The sequence below is a fragment of the Spermophilus citellus genome, assembly GCF_964194105.1.
Source record: "Spermophilus citellus genome assembly, chromosome: 3".
In the NCBI taxonomy this organism is placed as follows: domain Eukaryota; kingdom Metazoa; phylum Chordata; class Mammalia; order Rodentia; family Sciuridae; genus Spermophilus; species Spermophilus citellus.
Genome location: NC_138184.1, coordinates 57888673 through 57912048, shown reverse-complemented (window position 1 = coordinate 57912048; position 23376 = coordinate 57888673). Strand labels below are relative to the sequence as shown.

At 45.7% G+C, this 23376-nt stretch overlaps 1 protein-coding gene across 3 annotated transcripts in view; it reads left to right on the top strand.

Annotated features, from left to right (window-relative positions):
- The window catches only part of ADAMTS9 (ADAM metallopeptidase with thrombospondin type 1 motif 9), a 158990-nt gene extending 135939 nt beyond the window's left edge, over nucleotides 1–23051 (top strand). For all 3 annotated transcript variants that reach the window (XM_081285542.1, XM_081285543.1, XM_081285541.1), the window contains 5 exons: nucleotides 108–241; nucleotides 2492–2583; nucleotides 9074–9178; nucleotides 19502–19596; nucleotides 21461–23051. In XM_081285542.1, coding sequence (XP_081141668.1) covers nucleotides 108–241; nucleotides 2492–2583; nucleotides 9074–9178; nucleotides 19502–19591 — 421 coding nt within the window. In that variant the 3' untranslated portion in view covers nucleotides 19592–19596; nucleotides 21461–23051. The remainder of the gene's footprint in view (nucleotides 1–107; nucleotides 242–2491; nucleotides 2584–9073; nucleotides 9179–19501; nucleotides 19597–21460) is intronic.
- The last annotated feature ends 325 nt before the right edge of the window (nucleotides 23052–23376 follow it).

Below are 23376 nucleotides of genomic sequence, written 5' to 3'. Positions count from 1 at the left end.
CGCTCAGAAACAGCCAGGCGAAGCCTGGGGAGCCCCAGGAAATCGGGCTGTCCCCACCCGAGCCTCCAGTCTGAGCCTCCTGTCTGAGCCTCCTCTCCATGGCGTAGGTTGCACAACCCCACCGAGTGTCCCTACAATGGGAGCCGCCGCGATGACTGCCCGTGCAGGAAGGATTACACGGCTGCCGGGTTTTCCAGCTTCCAGAAGATCCGGCTGGACCTCAGCAGCATGCAGATAGTCAGTGAGTTGGGGGCCACCCACTGTCCTGCGGGGGGGGGGGGGGGGGGGGCGGGTGAGGCCGGAGGCCGAGAGCTTGCATTTCGGTAACCACAGTCCCCAGCTAGGATGCCCCAAGGCAGGGTCTGGTCTTCACTCCCTGTACTGTACCTGACAGATTTGTGATGAATGACCGAGGCCCGTGTCCCCTAGTCTCTGAGGCAGTGTGGGAAATCAGGACAGAACCACAGACAAATGACACTTGCTATGACATGAGGATCAAGAAGAGCTCAGGCTGGTTTGGTAGCACACCCCTGTGATCCTAGTAGCTTAGGAGGCTGAGGCAGGAGGATCAAGAGTTCAAAGCCAGCCTCAGCAAAAACAAGGGGCTAAGCAACTCAGTGAGACCCTGTCTCTAAGACACACACAAAAATAGGACTAGGGGTGTGGCTCAGTGGTGAGTGCCCCTGAGTTCAATCCCCAGTACCTCCCCCACCCAGATCAGGGCACGGTGGTACCTGCCTGTAATCCCAGCTGCTCACGGAGGTTGAGGCAAGAGGAGAGCAAGTTTGAGGCCAGCCCTAGCAATTTAAGGAGACTGTATGCAAATTAGTAAGCTCTTCTCTCAAAATAAAAATTAAAAAATAGGGTGGGGGACACAGCTCAGTGGTTAGGTGCCCCTGGGCTCAATCAAAAAATGAAAAAGAAAAAAACATGGTCAGCCAGGCACAGGGGTGTCAGTGTGAGGAAAGCAAAGGTGGACGCAGAAACTTCCAGAACAGTCAACAGCTGGAAAGCCCCAGAGCTGAGCAGATTTTATCCCAGCAGCTCCCACCAGCACAGTGCCCCCCAAACACAGTGGAAACGTATTCCACCTGATTGTCAATTTCCAGAAGAAACATGGAGCACAGAGTGACCTTTTCTAACAAGCCTGCAGGAGGGCTGCTCCATGCTCTGGCCACCCTGCATTTCTGTTGGGGACATTAATCACCAGAGTGCTTAAAGACAGCTCAGCTATCCAAACGTGCTCCCTCCAACAGAGGAAAAACAGAAATGATGAATAATGAATTTTTCCTCATTAACATTGAACCAGAATATGTATGGCTTTTCCTCTCGAGGTAGATTCAACCTGATTTGTTCCAACATATTTTTAATTGCCTTCGGCCGGACTGATGAGGGCTCAAGGCACAGGGACTGCAATTTCTCCCCTTAGAAGGCACCTCAGCTTGCAGAACAAAACTCTCCCATTTCCCTCCCACCCAAGTGTGGTTCTCTGCAGAAAGATGAAGGGCTTTGGCCATTCCTGAAAAAAATCAAAGCAGGCTGGGCTCAGTGGCGCACACCTATGATCCCAGAGGCTCCGGAGTCTGAGGCAGGAGGATCGCAAGTTCAAGGCCAGCCTCAACTATTTAGCAAGGCTGTAAGCAACTTGGCAAAACCCTGTCTCTCAATACAGTATAAAAAAGGGTTGGGGATGGGGCTCAGTGGTTAAGTGCCCCCAGATTCAATCTCAAGTTACCAAAAAGAAAAAGAAAAGAGCAGAAGATAAATAAACTCCGGCCTCCAGTCCCACCAGAAGACATGTCCGACAGCCTTCTCACTTTGATGGCTCCTAGGCGTTTGCAGAACTGGGCTCTGGAGCTATGGCAGGGTTAAAAACGCAAGCTCTGGGTCAGCAGTATTTTGATTGGCTTTTTCTTGTTCCTTTTTTTTTAAAAAAAAAAAAAACCTGCAGTTAGCTATACTTGGGAAACTGCCATTAATCATTTCAAGATGTGGGTTCTAATTGCTCTACATTTTGGCAATCAGGGTGCCCAGGCCACAGAAGGACAGATGGACCCTCGGGGGATAGGCCCTGAGTGGCTGGCAAAGCTCCCCTGGTCCCATCCTTAAGCCTGGGAGGCAGAGTGACAGAAGGTCCCTCAGGGGTCCTGCCTTTCAGGGAGGAGACTCACCTATTTATTTATGTAGGACTAGATTCCAAAGTCGCAAGAAACTCCCTTTGGACTTCCATACTGGGGGGAGACAGTCAGTGCCGATAAACCCCGGGAGCGAAGCTCTGTCTCCGAACCACAGATCTAAGGAGGAACCCCCGCAGCACATCTGGATCCAGTTACTGGCTAATCCTTGGAATTGTTTCTTTCTCTCCCATTCCTGCTCACTCCTCCTCTTCTCCTCTTCTTCCCTCTTTCTCCTCACTCATATCCTGTCCCTCTCTGCCTCCCTCCCCCCCTCTTCTCTTCCTCTCCCCTTAACCCTTTCTCCCCACCAACAGCCACTGACTTACAGTTTGCAAGGACAAGTGAAGGGCACCCCGTGCCTTTTGCCACAGCTGGGGACTGCTACAGTGCTGCCAAGTGTCCACAGGTATGTCCTCAGAGCTTCGCCCCTTACCCAGCCTCCACGCCCTGCCTACCCCAGGGCCACCCTCCTCGGTGGCATATGCTTCTAAGGATGAAACGGGAACAGCTTCTCTGCAGGGCGTGTGGACACATGCATTAGCGGGTCTTGCAAATCTGTGCAGAGTCTAATCCAGTGATTCCATTCCCAGAGTGGTTCCCAGCAAAGTAACCAGCTGCACGCCTGATCTCTGAGTTCAGGCAAAAGGCACCAAATATAGCCGGGCATGGTGGCACACACCTGTAATCCCAGTGGCTTGGGAGGCTGAGGCAGGAGGATCACAAGTTCAAAGCCAGCCTCAGCAACTTAGTAAGGCCCTAAACAACTCAGTGAGACCCTGTCTCAAAATAAAAAGGGCTGGGGCTGGGGCTGGGGCTGGGGCTCAGAGGTAGAGTGCTCGCCTAGCATGCCTGAGGCACTGGGTTCGATCCTCAGCACCACGTGGAAATAAAGTAAAGATATTGTGTCCACCTAAAACTGAAAAAATAAATATATATATTTTTAAAAACGAGCTGGGGATGTGGCTCAGTGGTTAAGCGCCCCTGGGTTCCATCCCCAGTACAAAAAAAAAAAAAAATGCCCCATGATTGATTTCAAGCTGCCAGTCTGATGTCCTTGAATGGACAGTTGGAGAGAGATGCTCACCATTGACTAAAAAGCCTGTTTTAGGGGCCCCACCGCACTCCGCTCAGCCACTCAAAATTCTGAAGTTTGCATAATGTAGAAAATGCTTATGGATTTAGCGATCAAAAATAAGTGGCGTATTCGCTATGTCCCCTTTCTGGTTTGGGTTTTGGGTTTTGTGGTGCTGAGGATCCATCCCAGGCCTTGTGTGTGCTGAGCACCTGCGCCACAGCAAGCCCTTCCCCCAGTTCCTGTGTATTGTGTATGTTTTGTTTGTTTGTTTCGGGGTACGGGGGATTGAACTCAGGGGCCTCCACCACTGAGCCCTGTCCCCAGCCCCCAGGGTCGTGCTGAGTTGCTTAGGGCCTGGCTAAGTTGCTGAGGCTGGCTTTGAACTCGTGATCCTCCTGCCTCAGCCTCCCAAGCCACTGGGATTACAGGTGTGTGCCACCATGCCCAGCTCTGATGTGTTTTAAAAAACATCTAAGTGGAAACAAAGTCTGGAAGAACCTTTTTCTAAATACTAGTGAGATATATTTTGTTAAACATTTTTGAGAAATTAATGTTGGACCTGGGGGTCTCAAAATTTGCAAGCACTATATGGGTCCCTTTGATTCTGTAATCGGAACACTTCTAGAATCATCTTAGCAGATCATTGATCTCTCTGATACGTACCATTCTGGTTAATAGAGACCCACAAATGTCCATCTCCTGAGGGATTTATAGCTGTTTGAGGAGAATAACAAGTAAACTAAAAACCATGATGTAATAGTATGTTCTAGAAGTCTGGTAGGACTGAAGCTTGGGGCTCTGTGGATGTCATTAGCCCAATCGGTTAGTCCTACTTCAGGTCTATAAAATTTGCAATGTTCAGGTCAGAAGTGCAAATTCATCATCTTCTACTGGATCTGTCCATTCTGTAGTTCTACCCTTTCAAGTCTCTTCAGAAGTGTGTCCTTTTTGGTTTTGATCTTACTTTATTTTATTTGAGACAGGATCTCAGTAAGTTGCTGAGGCTGGCCTCAAACTTGCAATCCTCCTGCCTCGGCCTCCCAAGTCGCTGGGGTTACAGGCATGTACCACGGCACCCAGCCAGAAGTGTGGCCTTTTGAGACATGCTGGAATCATCAGCCCAGGCTAATTTTGCAAAACAAGCAACAGTCTTTGCAAGAAGCTTCTCCGCTTGGGAAGCAGGACAAAACCTAATGAACTTGTGGATTCTGGTCCAGGGAACTTGGCCTGGGTTTTTCTTTGGTCCATCTGAGGTCTTCACAAAGCTGTTATTCCGCTCTGTGCTGGGAATTTCCCACTTGGCCTTCAGAGGTCTGGGGATCAGGACAGAAGGCTGTGCTCAGGCCCTGGCCTCCCGTAGGATGGATGGATTTAGCCCCAACCACAGAGAAGGCCCGAGACAAACACAAGGGAATTTTCTTTTAAGGAAGTGTTTTCTCAGCCCCCATCGCTGAACATTTAGGAAAGGGAAAAGAGAGCTCTTCAGGGAGAAAGAAAGTAAACACAGGCCTGATGGTAAAAAGGGGCCTTTCCTCTATTAGTCAGGGATTGAAAGCGTGTGAAGTGCTGTTTCTTTAGGGCCGCCTGGCCTCAACACCCGGGTGCTACGGCTCGCATCTTAGTGGCTCATAGATGGGCCTGCCTTGCCTCTTTCAGATGGCTCAGAGGTCTCTTACTTCTGTCTGCACATCTTTTGGGAAACATGACTGAAGGAAGGGTCTTTTGCATTCATTTATTTTCATAATTCAGAGACAGATGGCCTGATGGATTTGCTGAATTCTGACAAAGAACGCAATTGCTAAAAGGGAAAAGCCCCAGCCGGTGAGGAGCTCTTGTGTATTTTTTTCAAATCCCACGGTGTCCTCTGGGATTCCATTCCTGAGACGTTTAGGGAGCCCCGGGTACTGATAAGAGAGGGGAGCTTCTCACATCCGTTTTCCGGGGAAAGGTTTGCAGAAAGAACGATTGTGCACACTGCTATGGAGTAAATGATGAGTCCTTGCTCCTGGTGATTGTGCAGAAACCAGAGAGGGGCTCTGTTTGGATCCCCCACCCCCACCCCGTCCTGGGGGATCAGACTCCAGGCCTTGAGCGTGCTAGGCCAGGGCACTGCCCCTGCACCATCTCCCCAGTGGACATTCTCTGTTTCAGGCTCTCTGACTCTTCTTCCTGTTGCTTAGAGTATTTCTTTTCCAACAGAAGCGCTCTCACCTCCAGAGAAAGCTGGAGTGAGCCAGGCACGGTGAATAATGCCTGTCGTCCCAGCAGCTGGGGAGGCTGAGGCAGGAGGATCATGAGTTCAAAGCCAGCCTCAGCAACTAAGTGAGGCCCTAAGCAACTCAGTGAGACCCTGTCTCTAAATAAAATACAAAAAAGGGCTGGGGATGGGGCTCAGTGGCTAAGCACCTCTGGGTTCGATGCCTAGTACCAATAAATAAAAAAATTTAAAAAGAAAGAAATGGCAGGAGTATATTGTGTGAGACGGTCACCCTGATCAGGCATGTGCATTATTGGGATCACCCTTGCTGGCATTCATAGCTTGCTATTCCTGAGCCTCCTCTGTGTCTCAGGCACCAGGCTCCTGGGTCCACAGCCCAGCATTCTGTGGTGAGGAAATGGAAGAGGTTTGGTTCTTGTCTGAACCACACAACCAGCTCATGGGAGAGGCTGCATTGGATCCCAAGTGTGTCTGAATCCATATCTGTGATAGTAGATGTCTTTTTTTTTTTCTGGTACCAAGGATTGAACCCAGGGGCACTTAACCACTGAGCCCCATCCCCAGCCATATTTTAATATTTTATTTAGAGACAGGGTCTCACTGAGTTGCTTAGGTCCTCACTAAGTTGCTGAGGCTGGCTTTGACCTGGTGATCCTCCTGCCTCAGCCTCCCCAGCTGCTGGGTTGACTGGCGTGCACCACTGCGCCTGGCTAGATGTCTTTTCTGATTCTGTTTCCAGGCAAGATTTCTGCCTCATATTCTTTAGGTCAGAGGACAGGATCTCTCTTTGGCCTAAGCACGTCTTTTGCAGATCTCTAGGGGATGTGCCTAACTCTTAATTACTTTCCCTCTTTTAAATCAGCAACAGGAGGTAATAGCTACAACTCTTACACCATTTAGGCCTTGAAAGTAAAGCCTTTAGGGGCAAAGGTGTCCCAGAACAGAGCTAAAAAGACATCAGATAAGGTCTTTGCCTCTTTCACAGTCTTCAGCTTTCAAAGTACGGATACTTAGCCAGGATGTTTGCAGTTTTCTGATCCAGAAAAAGCAGGAGGAGTGTGAGGACCATCTCTCTTGCGTTTGGGTTTGTTACCCTGCTGAGAAGACAGAGCTGGTCGACTCTGTATCGGGTGCTCAGACACGGGACACCCAGATGAGCTGGGGCCATTGTTGGGATAGAAGCCAGGTCAGCGGTCTGGACTCCCTGGGAACTTGGACGCTGGGACAGGACACTCAAGGGATCAAACGGTGTGAGTGGAAGCAGGATCAGAGGGGTTGCAAAGAAGGTGATCACATTGGGGTTGTGGCTCGGCGGCAGAGCGCTTGCCTAGCACGTGTGAGGCCCTGGGTTCCATCCTCAGCACCACATAAAAATAAACAAATGAAACAAAGGTGTGATGTCCATCTACAGCCAAAAATATTTTTTAAAAAACCGATCCTTGGCAACTTTGCGGTCTGGGTATTATGCATGGTGAGACCCGCAGCTCTGGGTATGAATGACAGCGACTAAGCAAACGGCCAGATGGGAGGATGCAGAAGCTAGAACCCAAGGTCTAAGGGACAATCGGGGACAGTCCCCCCACAACACCAACACCTGGGTACTGAGGCCGCTGCCTTACATCTGTGTAGTACTGTCATGAAAATCTTTCCAAAAATAGTTTCCAAATGTCTCCTACTCTCTGCCAGGTGACAAATTACAAGCGTTCTGCTTCCTAGTCACAGGTTAGGTCTCACTAGGCAATTTTACACCTGGGCTCAGGAGGGCTGAGCCGTTTGCCAGAGACCACACTGAAGAGAATACAGGAGTCGGCATTCTAGAGGGATCCAGCCGCTCCCCAGAGATCCAGCCCTCCCCAGGCTTCCCATGCGCAGTGTTCTTGACCCTGGGGGCTGGCGGACTCTCTGTGGTGGGCTGAGACGCATCCTTGGGCTCTGCTCATTGCCAGGAGGTGAGATGATTAAACATGTCCCTGGACAAGGGTTTCCTCTGGCAGCAAGAATCCTGCCCATGGTTGAGAACTGCTGTGGGTGAGACCAGACTAAGCCCTCTGGTCTCCTCCAGGAATAGGAGTCCTGTTCGTCCTCATCCTATGTTTGTGTAATCTGAGGCTCCAAAGGGGTCCATAAGCTCTTGTTTATGGAACAGGCAGGGAGAGGAGAGTCCTGCTCCTGCACATCTCATTGATCAGCTAGAATGGAATATTTATCAAGAGTCTGTCAAGGCCGGGCGTAATGGGGCACGCTTGTCATCCCAGCGGCTTTGGAGGCTGAGGTAGGAGGATCGCTAGTTCAAAACCAGCCTCAGCAACTCAGTGAGACCCTGTCTCAGAATTAAATATTAAAAAACACAAAAAGGGTTGGGGATGTAGCTTAGTGGTAGAATACCCCCATAGTCCAAATATTAATAATCATCATCATCAAGTGACTAGTCATGTTATAAACCATAACTAATATGCATAAAGCAATACCAAGGCCCTGCCTTCAATACGCTTACTGTTATACTGGGGAAAGTAAACTAACTCACGACACAAGTAGAGAATGCAGGACAGATATCAGGGTTTTTGCATCTCTGCTCCCTACCTGGGGATGATTTCATTTCTCCCTCACTACAGAGGGGTTACTGTTATTATTACCTTCCATTTTACAGATGGACAAACTGAGATTCTGAGATGCTAAAAAAACTGCCCAGGATCTAATTGCTGGTAAAGGAGCTCACCTCATACTGGGGTCTGTCTGGTCGTGAACACCCGCTCCCACTCTGTCTTTGCTCTGTAAGGAGTGTCTTGATGAAAGCACTGAGGCGCCCGAATCAGAGAGCTTGCACATGAGAATATGTCCAGCCCTGAAATTGCTCACCAGGGAGGAAGCCTCCAAGAAGCAGCCAGTTCCAGAAGCCTTTGCAGGGTCATTTTTAAGAGAGAGAAACAGAGGGAGGGAGCAGCCAGAGGATCGCTCTGCTGCTCCACGCCTTAGGAATAAATGCTTTGCAAACCACCCGGGAAACCTTGGCGCACTGTGTCCCTGGCCTGGAAGGAGCAGCCCGTCGGGCCCTGCGGTCTTGCGCGGGCCACGCGCGCCCTCTGCTGGCCGCGGCGGGGAAGCGCCTCCTCTTTGAAGTCCCGCCCCGCTGTGCCGAGGCCACTCTGTGCCCAGCGTCCCGGGGAGCTCGAAGCCCAGGACGCTTTGGCAGCGAGATCTTGTTAGAAAAATTACACGGTGGCATTTTGTTCCCGGAGGAATCTGATAATTGTGAGCAACACCAGAATGGCCGTGCTAGGGAGGCCGAGTCGAGGAGGAGGAGGAGGAGGAGGAGGATGTAAAAGTGAGGCCGGGATGAGCCTCCCTCCTCCTGCTCCAGCGGGGACACCGCACCGCCGGGCCTCAGTTTCCCCATCTGTAAAGAAACCCCTTCTCAGAGCTCTCGCGAGGAAAAATGAGGCGATGCTTGCAAAGTGCCTGGCCCTGCCCCAAACGAAATACCTTCCACAATCAGGGGCCATCAGAGCTCATTAACGTCCTCCTCCCTCCCCAGGCACCTCTCCTGGTGTCCCCTTGCGGTGGCTTGGGACATCACGTGGGCTAAAAAGGCTTTTTGTGTTGCAGGGTCGGTTTAGCATCAACCTCCACGGGACGGGCCTGTCTCTGACGGACTCGGCCAGGTGGACCTCGCAAGGCAACTACGCCGTCTCCGACATCAAGAAGTCCCCGGTGAGGCTGCGGGGTGGCACGGGCGGGGCTTGCTTTCAGCCTTTCTTAGGTTTTGGAGCCACGGTGGTGGTGCCAAGGGCGAGTGTGCTCTGCTATTTCTTTGCAAAGTTTCGGGAAGAAAGTGTAGGACTGAAGTCCAGGGTGGCAGCCTCATGGGGCTACGAGGTTTTTCTCAAGCCGTGACTGTGTGAACCATCCCAGTGGTTGAGGCCGCCTCGCCTGGAGGCTAAAAGCAGGGAGAAGCCTCTAACATGCCCTTGCAACAAGTCATTCTGGCCACAACCCCAGCCATTTCTTAATATTTTACTTTGAAACAGGGTCTCACTGAGTTGTTTAGGGCCTCACTAAGTTGCTGAGGCTGGCTTTGAACTCGAGATCCTCCTGCCTCAGCCTCCCAAGCTGCTGGGATTACAGGTGTGTGCCACCATGCCTCCCTCCCACCCACTCCCCCCTTTTTAAATATTTAGAGACAACTGCCATTCAAATGGGTCTGGAAGAAAGGGATAACTTATCAAGTGATATCTCTGGACAATTAGGGATACATATGCAGGTTGTACAATAATAATGTTTTTGTGCTTTTATTTTATTATTTTTTAAATTAATTCGTTTATTTATTTGCTCTAGTTTGTTAGTGCTTTTAAATCTTGTGCTCCAGGTGTGGTCCAAGGGCCATGTGGACATTATTCACTCAATGTGGCAATCTTATCAATAATGATTCTGCCTAGTCAAAATCAGAATATACGGGAGCAGCTCAGTGCCCTACCTCTGGGAAGGGAGACACCCAGTTTTGTTTTCTGGAGGAAATCTGTTTACTGATCCCTTTTTCTAAGTGCCAGGGTTACATTTGTGAAGAATAAGAAAAAAAAATCTACCTCACTCCTTGTTTTCTCAGCCTGAGCCAATCAATCACTGACCTCCATTAGAGCTAACTAAATAGCCATATCGATTGCTCACAATTTGATCGTTAAATATTTTCGTAGCACTGAAAGGAATGGAAACAGCACCTGGGATTAAGAATGTGCCTGAGATTACAGCATTCTTGCCTTTCCTCTCTCCTCCAGCAACTGTGCATTATGGGTTTTATTTTATTATCATTATTATTGAAAAACAAAGTTTAGTATAGTTTTATTGTGTACAATAAAACTATATTTATTGTGTTTTTAAACTATACATTGTTTCAGTGACCCAGAACAACAACAACAATAAAAATTGACTGTCCAGCCGGGCGTGGTGATGCACACTTGTAATCTCAGCGGCTGGGGAGGCTGAGGCAGGAGGATCAACAGTTTAAAACCGGCCTCAGCAACTTAGCGAGGCCCTAAGCAACTCACTGAGACCCTGTCTCTGAATAAAATATAAAAAAGGACTGGGGATTTGGCTCAGTGGTTGAGCACCCCTGGATTCACTCCCCAGTACCAAAAAAAAAAAATTGTCAAAATCATGGTTGTAGGTGTGGGGAAGCAACCATCTCAGTAAACTGCATAATGTGGGTGGCAATGGCGGGCTAGCCCCTGGCAAGGATACTGCAGTTTCAGGGGAAACAAAATAATGAAAGCCTGGAGCGCCACCTTATGGAGAGAATGAAGAGCAAAGGCTCTTCCTCACGCCTGCAGGGAGGGCTCTGCCTGAGCTGGAGGAAGCTGGTTTGACAATAGCCTGTCACCATTATTTTTTTTTTAATCTTGGTGTGTTCTATGACAGTTTAGAGAGCCTGAGCTCAAAATTAATCTCCAGGGCCTGTGGAGCTCTCCTTATGAATACCCGGATCTGGGACACCCCATGGCTTCTGGCAGCCTGGACAAGTGCTGCTCTGTGGCTGACCTTCAGTCTAGACCACAGAGCAGGGTCCCCTAAGGGTGCTCAGTGACGATGGGTCTCCATGGCCTCATATGGAAGGATGCACGTGGGATCTCCTTCCTGAAGAGTCACAGAGAGCACTGCAGTGCTGGAGACTGGAGCAAGCACACAGGAAAGGAACCCACCCACGGGACTTTATTCAAACCCACATTCCCCTCAGGCAGTGGTTCTCAGGCTGGAGTGTGTGTAAGCCTCAACAGAGTTTGTGTGGGGTTTGGGTTTGGTTTTGGTTTGTTTTGTTGGTTTTTGTGCGTACTGATTGATTGATTGATTGGTACCAGGGACTGAACTCAGGGACACTCAACCACTGAGCCACATCCCCAACCTTATTTTTATATTTTACTTAGAGACAGGGCCTCTCTAAGTTGCTTAGGGCCTCACTAAGTTGCCGAGGCTGGCTTTGAACTCCCAATTCTCCTGCCTCAGCCTCCCAAGCCACTGGGATGACAGGTGTCCTCCAGGCATCCCAACCACACCCAGCAGGATTGTACATTTATAACAGTCTCCAGGTGATGCTGGTGCTCCTGGTCAGTAACTCTGTTTTGAGAACCACTGACCTAACTTAAATCAACCACAAAACCTGTCAAAGGCACACCTTTTTAATATTCCCACAGAGTCAGTGTGCATGGGAGACACTTTGGAAATGGTGAAATAACCTGCCCCCACCGGATGCTCACTGCCATCTCGCCCTAAGGGACTGAGGCACAAGCCCTCTGCAGTGTGGGCCCTGGCCATTTATAACACCTTCTTTTCCAAAGGTGAAAGCCTCCCTTTTCCAAACCTGCTTAGCAATAAAATATTTCCCCAGGCAACACTCAAAGAAAGCAGAATCAGGACATTCAGGTGGAACTGGATCTCTGGGGCCAATGCAAAGCTGAGGTGTTGCCTCACCACCAGGGGCAAAACCCCTCAAAAAGAAGCCTCCACACCAAGTTCACTGTTGTTGACTTCCTGTGTGCCATGAAAAAAACTCTCTCCTACTTTCACCTCAGAAAAATAACCATGATTGTAATTCAAATACACTAGTTCCTCCTTCACTCCCAGGGGATGCCTGAAATCTCAGAGAGTACCAAACCCTAGAACCACTAGGTTTTTCTCTGTACCTTCATATCTACGATAAAGCTTAACTTAATAAATCAGGCACGGTATCTGTGATCAACTGGAGTCCAAAAATAGCATATGGAAAATTCCAGAAACAAACAATTCATATGTTTTAAAATGTGTGCCATTTTGGAAGAGTGCTATAAATCGGAGTGGCTTTGAGATTAAAAATTAATGAAAGTTGTATTTTATTTATTTATTTATTTATTTATTTAGATAATGGGGATTGAACCCGGGGCACTTAACCACGGAGCTAGCAACATATTAACAACAATAATTAATAATACAACAGAACTATTATAACAATATATTATAGTAAAAGTTATGCAAATGTAGTCCCTCAAAATATCTGACCATGCTGTACTCATTCACCCTTTTTGTGATGATGTCCGATGATACAGAGCCTACTGGATGGGATGAAGTGAGGTGAAGGATGTTGCCATTGTGATGTAGCATTGGGCTACTCAATAAGGTTTACTTGAACACAGACACTGTGGTACCATGAAAGTCCATCTGATAGATGGCTACTAAGTGACTAAGGAGAGGGTTAGCATATATAGCACAGATACACTGGACAAAGTGATGGTTCACATTCTGTTTAGGACAGAATATAATGGCGAAAACTACTCCAATTTGGCACACACTTTAAAACTCATGAATTGTTTCTGGAATTTTCCATTTAATATTTTTGAACCTCCCTTGACCACAGATAGTGGAAACTGTGAAAAGTTAAACCTCAGATAAGAGGAAGGCTACTGTAGCTATTTATTGGGCAGTTTACATGCATGAATTCTGTGTATTCCTCCCGGCTGTCACATCACAAAGGATTGGGACAGCAAGGTTTAAGAGTGAGGTCAGTTCTTGGGAGAGCAAGGTGAGGAGGTGGGCAGAGGAATACAAGCCTAATGTCGTTGGGTGACGGGCTCAGTCTAGCCTGCAGCAGGCCCAGCCTTGGGTGCCACAGTCAAGCCCTCAGTGGCTGCACAGAGAAGGGGGGCCCTTGCTTTCTTCATCTGTGCCGTGCAGACTGTAGTGTCCCTCGTCGTCTCTTTGGGTTCTTGAGACGCATAAATGGAGTAAGGAAGTGAAGTTGATTTCGTGTCTCCAGGAAGATAACAGAAGTGGCGCACTGGCTGTGGGTGTCACAAGGTCTCTGTGTGAATGTTGCAGGCGGGCAGAGCAGACTAGGGAGTGGGCTTGCCTGGGTGGAAGGACCTCGGACTGCGGTGTGAGCTGAGTGAGCCTGTGCACGTAGGCCCACTCTAGACTTCTAGGCCAATGCTTTGGCTGCGCCCACTCACACAGGGCCTAGTGGTTTCCATGCGCTCCGTTAGATCTCTGCACGAGGGCAGGTGAGTTTCTACTCATCCGTCAGATCTCTGCATGAGAGGCAGATGGACAGAAGCAGGACCATGGCCCGGAGGTGAGATCTGAGACAAGATGATGGAATTCTGAGCTCCTCCACCAGGGGAGAGCTCCTCAACTCACCAATGTGCTCAGGATACAAAAATGCCCTTCCAGCCCATCCAGAATCCCCTTGCAGGCCCAAATGTCCTTCTCAGAGCTGCCCCTCTAATGCAAGTCCAGGAGAAGGTTCTAGAATAGGCCTGTACAGCCAGGCAGCACAAAGAGCCCTGGGGTTGGGAGAATTCCTGGCCAGGAGGGCAAGGGCTTTGTGTACCCTGTGTGCCTGGAGGATGTGCAGGGGCAGGGGACAGGGGACTGTTCTCTACATCCTGCCATCTACCTGACATTCTTTGCATTAGGAAAAGGGCCGTCAGAGTTGTTTTGGAATTAAACATTAATGAAAGATGGTTTTCTTTTTTAATTTAATTTTTTGGGGGTACTGGGGTTGAACCTAGGGGTACTTAACCACTTAGCCACATCCCCAGCCCTTTTTATATTTTATTTAGAGACAGAGTCTCACTGTCTTAGGGCCTTGCTAAGTTGTTGAGGCTGGCTTTGAACTTGCAATCCTCCTGCCTCAGCCTCCTGAGCCGCTGGTATCGCAGGTATGCACCACCACACCTGGCCATGCATGCATTTTTATTCTGTACATTCTTATAGAAACCGGCCATGTTTATACATATATTTGTATATACATAACTGTCAAGGGCTAAATTTGGAATATGCATACATGTATGTGTATATATGCATATGCATACATATATGTATATGAATAGTGTCCATGGGCAATAGCCAATAGTCAAGAGCAAATTTCATTGCACATGATTTCAACCCTAACATTTTGGTTTGGGGTCCTAAAATCATGTGTCCATTACTTAGGATCTCTGTGGGTTTTCTCAGCAAACTGCCCATCTTCCAGCCCAGCAGGCTCCCCTTATAGCGCCCTCCAAAGACACCGGTAAATGCCCTGCCATCAGACAAGCACGTGCCTTCCTAAATCACAGTAGTCACTCCCTAGTTATATAACTGAGAACACAGAAAAAAATTAGTGCCAAGTGTAAAATACAAGCTCTTCTTAATGGAACAGAGATCCATCCGTTTGACTTATATGTAATAGTTTGAACTACGCTAATTGCACATTAGCTGAAAAGTGAATTCTGGAAGGCCCACTCTAATGAAGGAATAAAAATTAACACTGCATGCTGTGTGGGTGGATGCTTCTTATCTACTTGGTTTTTTTTAATTTTTGCTTTTTTTCCCCCCTGAAAGAGACACTGTCTCCATGACAGTTGTGTTTATCTTATTTGCTTGCTTGGTATGGTGCTTTTTTTTTATCTTATAGTAAAAATAAATTTTAGCTCTGCTTTTACCTAAATCAAATTAACAGACTTCCAATAAAGGATTGGCGTTTACCTTTCAATTTTATAACCTTATAATTACCCACATTTTTTTCTCGTCCTCAGGAAAACAGGATGGAGAGCCCCCCTCCCCCCAATGCCTTTATGATCAAGAGAGCAAACCCTTCCTGAGCACGTGCATTGGGCCAAGCACTTTGCTGAGCACTTATTAAGTGCTTATGGCAAACACGTTAGAGAAACTCTCGTGCTTTCCATTTTACAGATGCCCCAGCACACGAAGGCTTTCAGGAGCCTGTGTAGAGAGGCAGTTCCGTACCAGGCAAATCTGGTTCAAGTTACCTCCTCTGCTGGATGAGGAGCGTTTGGGTAAAGCTTAGCTTTGAGGATCCTAAAGACTTTTCTAGCATGTTGTGTTATCCTGAAGGGCACCAGCCCTAGACTCACGCCTGGGAGAAGTTCCTAGCTAAGGGATCAGTTGTTCTGTCATCAAACCTAGTTCTTGTTGGTATCTGTACCAACTAGTACCTGTACCAACTAGTTCCAGAACTAACATGGACCCCTAAAACCAGAACCAAGTAGGGTCCTAGAAACAACTCTCCTGAGCTCGGAGGAGCCCAGTGGCTGAGCCCTTGCCTAGCATTGGCAAGGTCCCGGTTCCGTCCCAACAAGAAGGAAGGAAGAACTCTTCCAGACAGGGTCTCTTTCAGTTTTAAACTAAAGAGAAAATGTTTTGTTCTTCTTCATAGTTAAACTCACTGTTTTCTTCCTCCTCCCCCACACTTCTTTCTTTTATAAAAAGAAAAGGAGGGGATCCTTTGTTTGCAGGAGGCTTCACAGATGGGCTACCTGAACCAAATCTTCATACCCCTTCACCCAGTTCTGAGAACACAGCCCAAAGACACCCTGAAATTAAGACCCTGATCTCTTCGTCATTGTGTTAGTCCCAGTAGCAGAAATAGTGGAACATGGTTTGGAGAGGGAGGTGGAAAAGGATTTAAGTGACATGGTACATACATAATGCAATGCAATGCTACAATTAACAGAAACAATTATAGCATTAAAGCAAGGCAGTGTTCCACATTTCAGAAACACAAAGCAGCTTCAGCCACATTCATTCATTCACTCATTTACCCATTAATAGATATGTGTTTGGCATCACTATAAGCCACACACCATGCTAAGTTATGGATGCTTTTGGATTTTAATGAGAAATTAGGCCAGGCATGGTAGCACATGCCTGTCATCCCAGCAGCTCAGGAGGCTGAGGCAGGAGGATCATGAGTTCAAGGCCAGCCTCAGCAACTTAGCCAGGCCCTAAGCAACTCAATGAGACCCTGTCTCTAAATAAAATACAAAATAGGGCAGGGGATGTAGCTCAGTGGTTCAGCATCCCTGGGTTCAATCCCAAGTACAGAGAGAAATTTCACCTTGCATCATGATGCTTACCTTCCAGCAAGAAGACAAAAAAAAAATTTTTTTTAATTGCCCAATTGCAGGGTGCTGTGCAGCAAGTAACTGGGTCAGGAAGGTTTCTTAGAGGAGACGACCTTTGACTGAATTCTGAAGAATTTATTAGGCAAAATATTGGGGTGGGTATAATGCACACACGCAGGGAAAGAGAAGAAAGTTCCAATTAGAGAGACTGGGCATGTGCAGAGGCCCTGTGTTATAAGGGGCATATCAGAAGAACAGCCCAAAGAAATACTATCGTGAACAAGATGCACAAGATGATTTCTGAAAAGTCAAAGACAAACTATGCATGTCTGTAGACCAGGGATCGACAAAGAAAGGGCCGGAATGCAAGTATTTTAGGCTTTGAGGACCAAGAAGCAAAACCAGTGATGTCATATGTGTATTTATATGTCAAGAGAGAAAGAATATGTAAAAATTTTGGATAAATGCATAATGTAATGATTGAGAACTTTTTTTATAATACAAATCTACCAATGAGAAGACTGGCGTATTGGTGGAAGAAACATTTGGCTTAATTAGTGTTCTCTAGTTATCAAACTGTATTGTAGATATTTACCTGTTGATGCAGATCTGAAATGAGATCATATCTAATTCATGCATGTTGCAAAGTGTTCTTTTACATGCATACATATTGTCCGACACCTATATCTGTCCACAGCTGTCTAATTTCATTTGAGCGTACTCAAGGTTTGGCAGGCCTTTATAGAATTCTGTTGGAGTTTTCTCCTGATATTTGCCTTTTAGCATATCATTTCATTGCACATTAATCACCATTAAACACTTGCAACTGAAAATGAAATGGAAGCTCCTCAATTACCTAGCTAAATGAATTTTTGAAATATGAACATTTCCTTTGCACTTACATCAAAGTCCAAATCACACTGCCGTTTAAACTCAGAAAATATAACCACTGTAAATTTGTGTGCGATGAGATGTAGTTTTTTTTTTTTTTTTCATTTTAACTTTTGACAGTCTGGGGAGGTGTTAAAGCAGCTTAACATTACTTGTGATTTAAATAATGTTCCTTGTCATTGAAATGCCCTTACTACAGTAGGAGTTTCCGCCAGTAATTGCAGATTTGCCATATCACCCTAGGTATACTTCATTAGGAAGTATTACCAAGTCTATAGAAAGGCTAAAGTTCAAACACTAAGCATCCAGTTGGAATGACTGGGAACAATTCTTACTCAGAAAACTTTTAATCTGGGTCCTGCGCTCAAAAGTCAAAATAAAACTTTACTGCTAAGTGATTACACTGCAGTGGAAAGACAAGTCAAGGTATTCAGCTTCTAGTTTTTTTACAAAATTAAAAAGGCACAAGACTGATGATGATTAACTTATAGCAAATGAATTAATTATTGACAATCCTATATTGACAATACTTCATGGGTAATACTATATATTCAATTATTGACAATTCATGATTGACATTACTATATTGACAATACTATATATTCAATACATTATTAAACCTGATAGGTTCAATTATTTTCCACACAGTACCTGCTGATAAATAATACAATGAATAACCATAGGCTTTAAATCTTACAGTTTCACAAGCTTTGTAAGTTTTCCAACTAAAACTCTTTGCACTCCAAACCTAGTTTTACCACAATCTGTTTTCAACACCTCTTAGCAGATTCCACTGTAGTTTTTCTGCAAGAGTGTTTTTTCTCAACCTCATTGAAATATTGTCACCCATGCTTGTTTCATATGAGCCATTCATAAAGGCTAATTTGTAAGTCAGTTCAGATTGGCCCTTGTCTCCACAAATGACAACAGCCCCTAAATAGTATCAGTAATATCTGTTGACTCATCAAGAACCTAAGAAACCCACTCAAAATCATCTGCCTTGTTCTTAAGTACCTATTGGCATGGCTGCCAACGTTTTCAACTTTCTGGGGCAATTCTTCTTGCCAAAAGGGTAGTTTCCTTAAATTAGTTTATTTTTGCTGGACACATTTCTTGAGCTGCTGCAATTAAATAAGGTGTCATTAATTCACATTAATTCATATGAGTAAGTTGTTTTCCTTGCCCAACTAACAAGCGAGCAAACTGGAGACTTACTCATTTTCATATTTTATTTTTGGGTAAGAATCATGCTCTGATAATATACCCCATTTTACATTTTATACATTTCTAAACCATCACGGGAATATTTGTGATGATTTTAGTTTGGTAATGTTGGTGTATATCATTTTTCTTTAGCAAGACTATATTGTCATTACATAATAAATGCAATGCTTTGTCATCTAAATTTGATAACAAAACAATCTACCTGCCATTATATCCTAAAAGTATAACATTCATTTTGGGGAGAGAAATGGTTATTTGTTGCTAAGGATCAAACCCAAGACTAGCATTCTACTACTGAGCTGGACCCCTAATCCCAGCCCAAAAGTATAGCATGCAAAGCCCACTTTCCCTTCTTTTCTTCATCTGTCTTCATGATTGCACTGGTAGAAAACAAATAAATAAGATGTATCAAGTTAAAACAGTGTCGCTGTTTCACACTGAGCATCAATGTGAAACTGAGACCTACTGCAACTCCTCATTTCTGTTGCAAAGTGAAAGTAGCCATAGAGTTTAGGTAATATAGTGAACATGGCTGGTTATAATTACTAAGGGACACTGAAATTTGAATTTGATAGAATCACCTCATGTCAAAAAAAATGTTATTCTTGGTTTGCTTTTGATCAATCATTTTTTTAAAAAAAATACTTTAAAAAAATGTTTTTTAGTTGTTGATGGACTTTTTTAAAAATATTTTTTTACTTGCTGATAGACCTTCATTTTATTTATTTATATGTGGTGCTGAGAATCGAACCCAGTGCCGCACACATGCCAGGCAAGTGCTCTCCCACTGAGCCACCACCCCAGCCCTGATCCACCATTTTAAAATGTAAAAACCAATCTTGGCTCGTCCACCATGAAAAACCAAGTGGTTGGCTGGATTTGGCCCTTATCCCATAGTTGGCCAACCCCAGCGTTAGACCCTGGTGAGCATCTTAGGTTTCATTTAATTTCAGAAGGTCATGCCTACTGTGTGTACAATAATGATTTTTCACAAAAGGTGTTGCGAGCTCTGAAAATGTTAGGTAATCTAAGTTGATGTGTCTCTTTGCAGGATGGTACCCGAGTCGTAGGGAAATGTGGTGGTTACTGTGGAAAATGCACTCCATCTTCTGGTACTGGCCTGGAGGTGCAAGTTTTATAGCTAAGGTATGTGTTCCATCTCTGATCTGTCTCTCCTCTCTCTTTTCTCATACCCCCCCACCCCCACCATTTCTTCTGCAGCCTACTGAGGAGCAGCTGTGGGCCAGTCATTTCCCCCAGTCAGGGTCACTAGAAAGGGTACTGAAACTGGCCTGATACTATCCTATCTTTTTCTCTCTTGCCCATCTGCTTTCACATGAGTGAGGCCATCTGTCCTCCACCCTTGAATATGAGGTCCCTCCCAAGGCCACATGAATCCGATTTCTCTGCATTGAGTATTTAAAATCTTCTCTACCGGCAGGCTCCATCTCTAGGAGTCTTGCTTCAGGCAGATTCAGGGATCTGTATTTTTAATGCAGGGAGCACACAGATCATCTTTTGAGAGCTACTGTCCAGGAATACGATGATAATAATAATAGCAATGGTAATTGTCAAGTCCTCGCCATGCTAAGCAAATTACAGGCATTATTTAATCCAATTCTCCTGAGGAACCCATGAAGTGAGGCTTTGGGGCTTTAGAGAAGCTGAGGCCCACATCTATTAAAAAGCTGCTTCACGGTCCCTCCAAGTGCTCAGGAGGGCTCTCGGCAACTGTACAGTGCCACCAGCTTTGCCACTCACAGTGTGGCATTGGGACCAGAAGCAGCAGCATCACCTGGGAGCCTGTTTGAAATGCAGAGTCTCAGACCCCACCCTGCACCCACAAAAATCAGGATCTGCATTTTAACAAAACGAGGAAGAGAAATTTCTCTTGGGGAAGAGAAATCCTGCATAAAGATCCGCAGTCCCTGGTTAACTGCATCATGCTGGCGCGGGCTCCCTCTGCTGGACGCAGGGTGGAATTGGTCACTATTTTTTTATTTTTTATGTTTTAACATCGTCCTGGTGTGTTCAGCTGCAAGGGACAAGCTCAGCCAACTCACGTGGGCCTCCTAATCTTCCCGGATCTTTCAGCAGCTCTTTATGAAAACCTGACACAGGAGTACTTATGTGACATTTATGAGCATTTTAATATTTAATTAAGTATCCACATCCGAAATTATGTTCTTAAATTGGAATTATTTCTATTTACAAGGGACAAAGGAAATACATTAAATAAATAAGATGTCCAGTGGCTGGCTTGGGCACGGCTGCATCCAGAGGCTCAAACAAAGTTATCGGTTTTCTTTCTTTTTTTATTGATCAGCAGCGATTGCCTCTTAAATAACTTCTTTCTCAGACAGATGGTCTCCCCCACACCATGGTCCCCGGCAGCTCCAGGATGACATCATCCTCATCATAGCTCATGACCCAATAAATACTCACCCCCAGCATCCATTATGCAAAAGAATTCTGATTGGCTCTGATTGGGTCCCATGGCTACTTCTGAACCAATCACAATATCCAAGGGCCTGAGATCACATACCCTCCTAGAGTCAAGTGACTGATAGCTTCAAGAGAGACATCATTCCTAAGGGACAAGAAGATATTTGTTATCAGAAAAAGGAGAACAAAATTAATGCTGGCAAAATTCATTGAGTATAGCTGGATGAGGTGGCGCATACCTAGGATCCCAGCAGTTGGGGAGGCTGAGGCAGGAGGATCTCTAGTTCAAAGCCAGCCTCAGCAACTTAGCGAGGCCCTAAGCAACTCAGTGAGACCCTGTCTCTAAATAAAATACATAAAGGGCCGAGGATGTGGCTCAGTGGTTAAGCGCCCCTGGGTTCAACCCCTGATACCAAAATAGAAAAAAATATACATTTTTTTTTAAATTGGTAGAAAATAATAGTGCCATTTTAAAATTATATCTGTAAAAATATATGGCTTACCTACTCTTTGGCTTTTGGCATTTGAGGCAGAAGGTTTACATTTTCTGATTTGTTTATTTCAGGTGCTCTGAAGAGGAAGCCATTATGGGATGGATGAAGGATAGTCATGCAATACCTCCACCTTAAATCTGGGTGCCTGTGTGTGTGAGAGAGACCTGTACGCTCGTGTGTGTGTGTGTGTGTGTGTGTGTGTGTGTGAGTGTGTGTGTATATGTGTGTACATATGCATATATATAAATATATATATGTGCAGGTTGAGCATCCTCAGTCCAAAAATCTGAACATCAGATTCCGTGTGTGCAAATATCACGAAATCTGAAATCTGCAAACACTTCCGGTCCCAAGCATTTTGGATCAGGGATCTTCAACCTGTGGAATAGCCTGATGATGTAAAGTTTAATATTTATATGTTTGAAATTATTTATTGTGATGTAATATTTTTGTACGTAAAATGATTTTATTGTGACTGCCTTCACGTTATCACTTTTGTCCCCTGCAGTCAAGATCACTGCATTTTACGTACTCTACGTTATATGTAGGACTACGACAGAGGTGACTCTTCCTTATCACGGTACACTGCGGTTTACTTTTTATCTGTCCGTGTTTTGCTGATACTTTTTTTTTTAATTGTGATTTGCGTTTTGAAACAACCCAGCCATCCCATCATCAAGGTGCTACAAGAGTCGAACAAGGGTAGTTTGGGCATTTCTGGAAAAGGTTCGTTAGCCAATGAGTCTCATTAGCTAACCAGTTAGTGACATGGCATGCAGACTGTACCAACTGGGAATTCTATTCAGTAGCTATTCGGTTTCATGTGATCTCTGGGAAAAAAAAAAAAAAAAAATATATATATATATATATATATATATATATATATATATGCTGCCTTGGTGCTAATGTTGTATGTATTTAAGTGACTTTCAGACTTCTAATAAAAGGGAGCAACAGAAAGACAGTTTCCAGTGGACAGAGTCACTTGGATAGAATAAGACCAACGACACCCTTATGTTTTGGACATGCCTTTTTTGGAAGAGAGTGGAACTTTATTCTTGCTGGTATTGCCGCTTCAGTGTGGGGCTCCTGGGTCTCTCTGCATTGGGACAGAGGATTTGGCAGAGACACACTGGGAAATTGAAATCCTCACACTGTTTGGCCAAGGTATTCTAGCGTGACATCCAAGGTCACTGAGCAAGCACAGCCTACGAGTGTCCTTCAGCACACCCTGGAGATGTTCCGGAAGGTTCTGAGTCATTAGGATTATCCTTTGCTGAGGACTGGCCTGATACCCCACCGTTCACCTGTAGTATCCGATGCTGTGTGAAGAGATGGACTTTGGAATACAAGGTGCCGGTTTCTTTCTGATCTTCTGTGAATCCACATTTTATTACTTCTTTCCAAGAAGTGGGGAAGCCTTGGTCTTTGTGCTCTTCCAACTTGATTGGAGTGGAAGTGGCCCATGGAAGACCCTTGGTTTGAGAAACTCTGCCCATGTCCAAAAACCAAAGAGATTGGGGGAAAAAAAACACCTGGCCATATTCACCTCCAAGCGAACTCCACAGTGCTCCAGGGAGAGGTATATTCAGTGTATGAATAAGTATTGTTTTCCATTATTAACACATGTTGAAAACATATTATGAATAAATATCATGACCACATCCAAACCATTTGTTTTCTGGATTCTGGACTCAAGTTGGAATAAGACTGTCTGTCTTTTAAAGTTGCCAGACTGGGCTGGGTGTGGTGAGGCACACCTGTAATCCCTGCAATTTGGAGGCTGAGGCAGGAGGATCTCAAGTTTGAGGCCAGCCTCAGCAACTAGCGAGGCCCTAAACAGCTCGACAAGACCCTGTCTCAAAGTGAAAAGTAAAAAGGGTTCAGTGGTTAAGCACCCCTGGGTTCCATCTCCAGCAGCAAAACAAAAATTTTTTAAAAAGCAAATAGTCCCGAGCTTGAATGAGTGGCAGCAGGCTCTGATTGG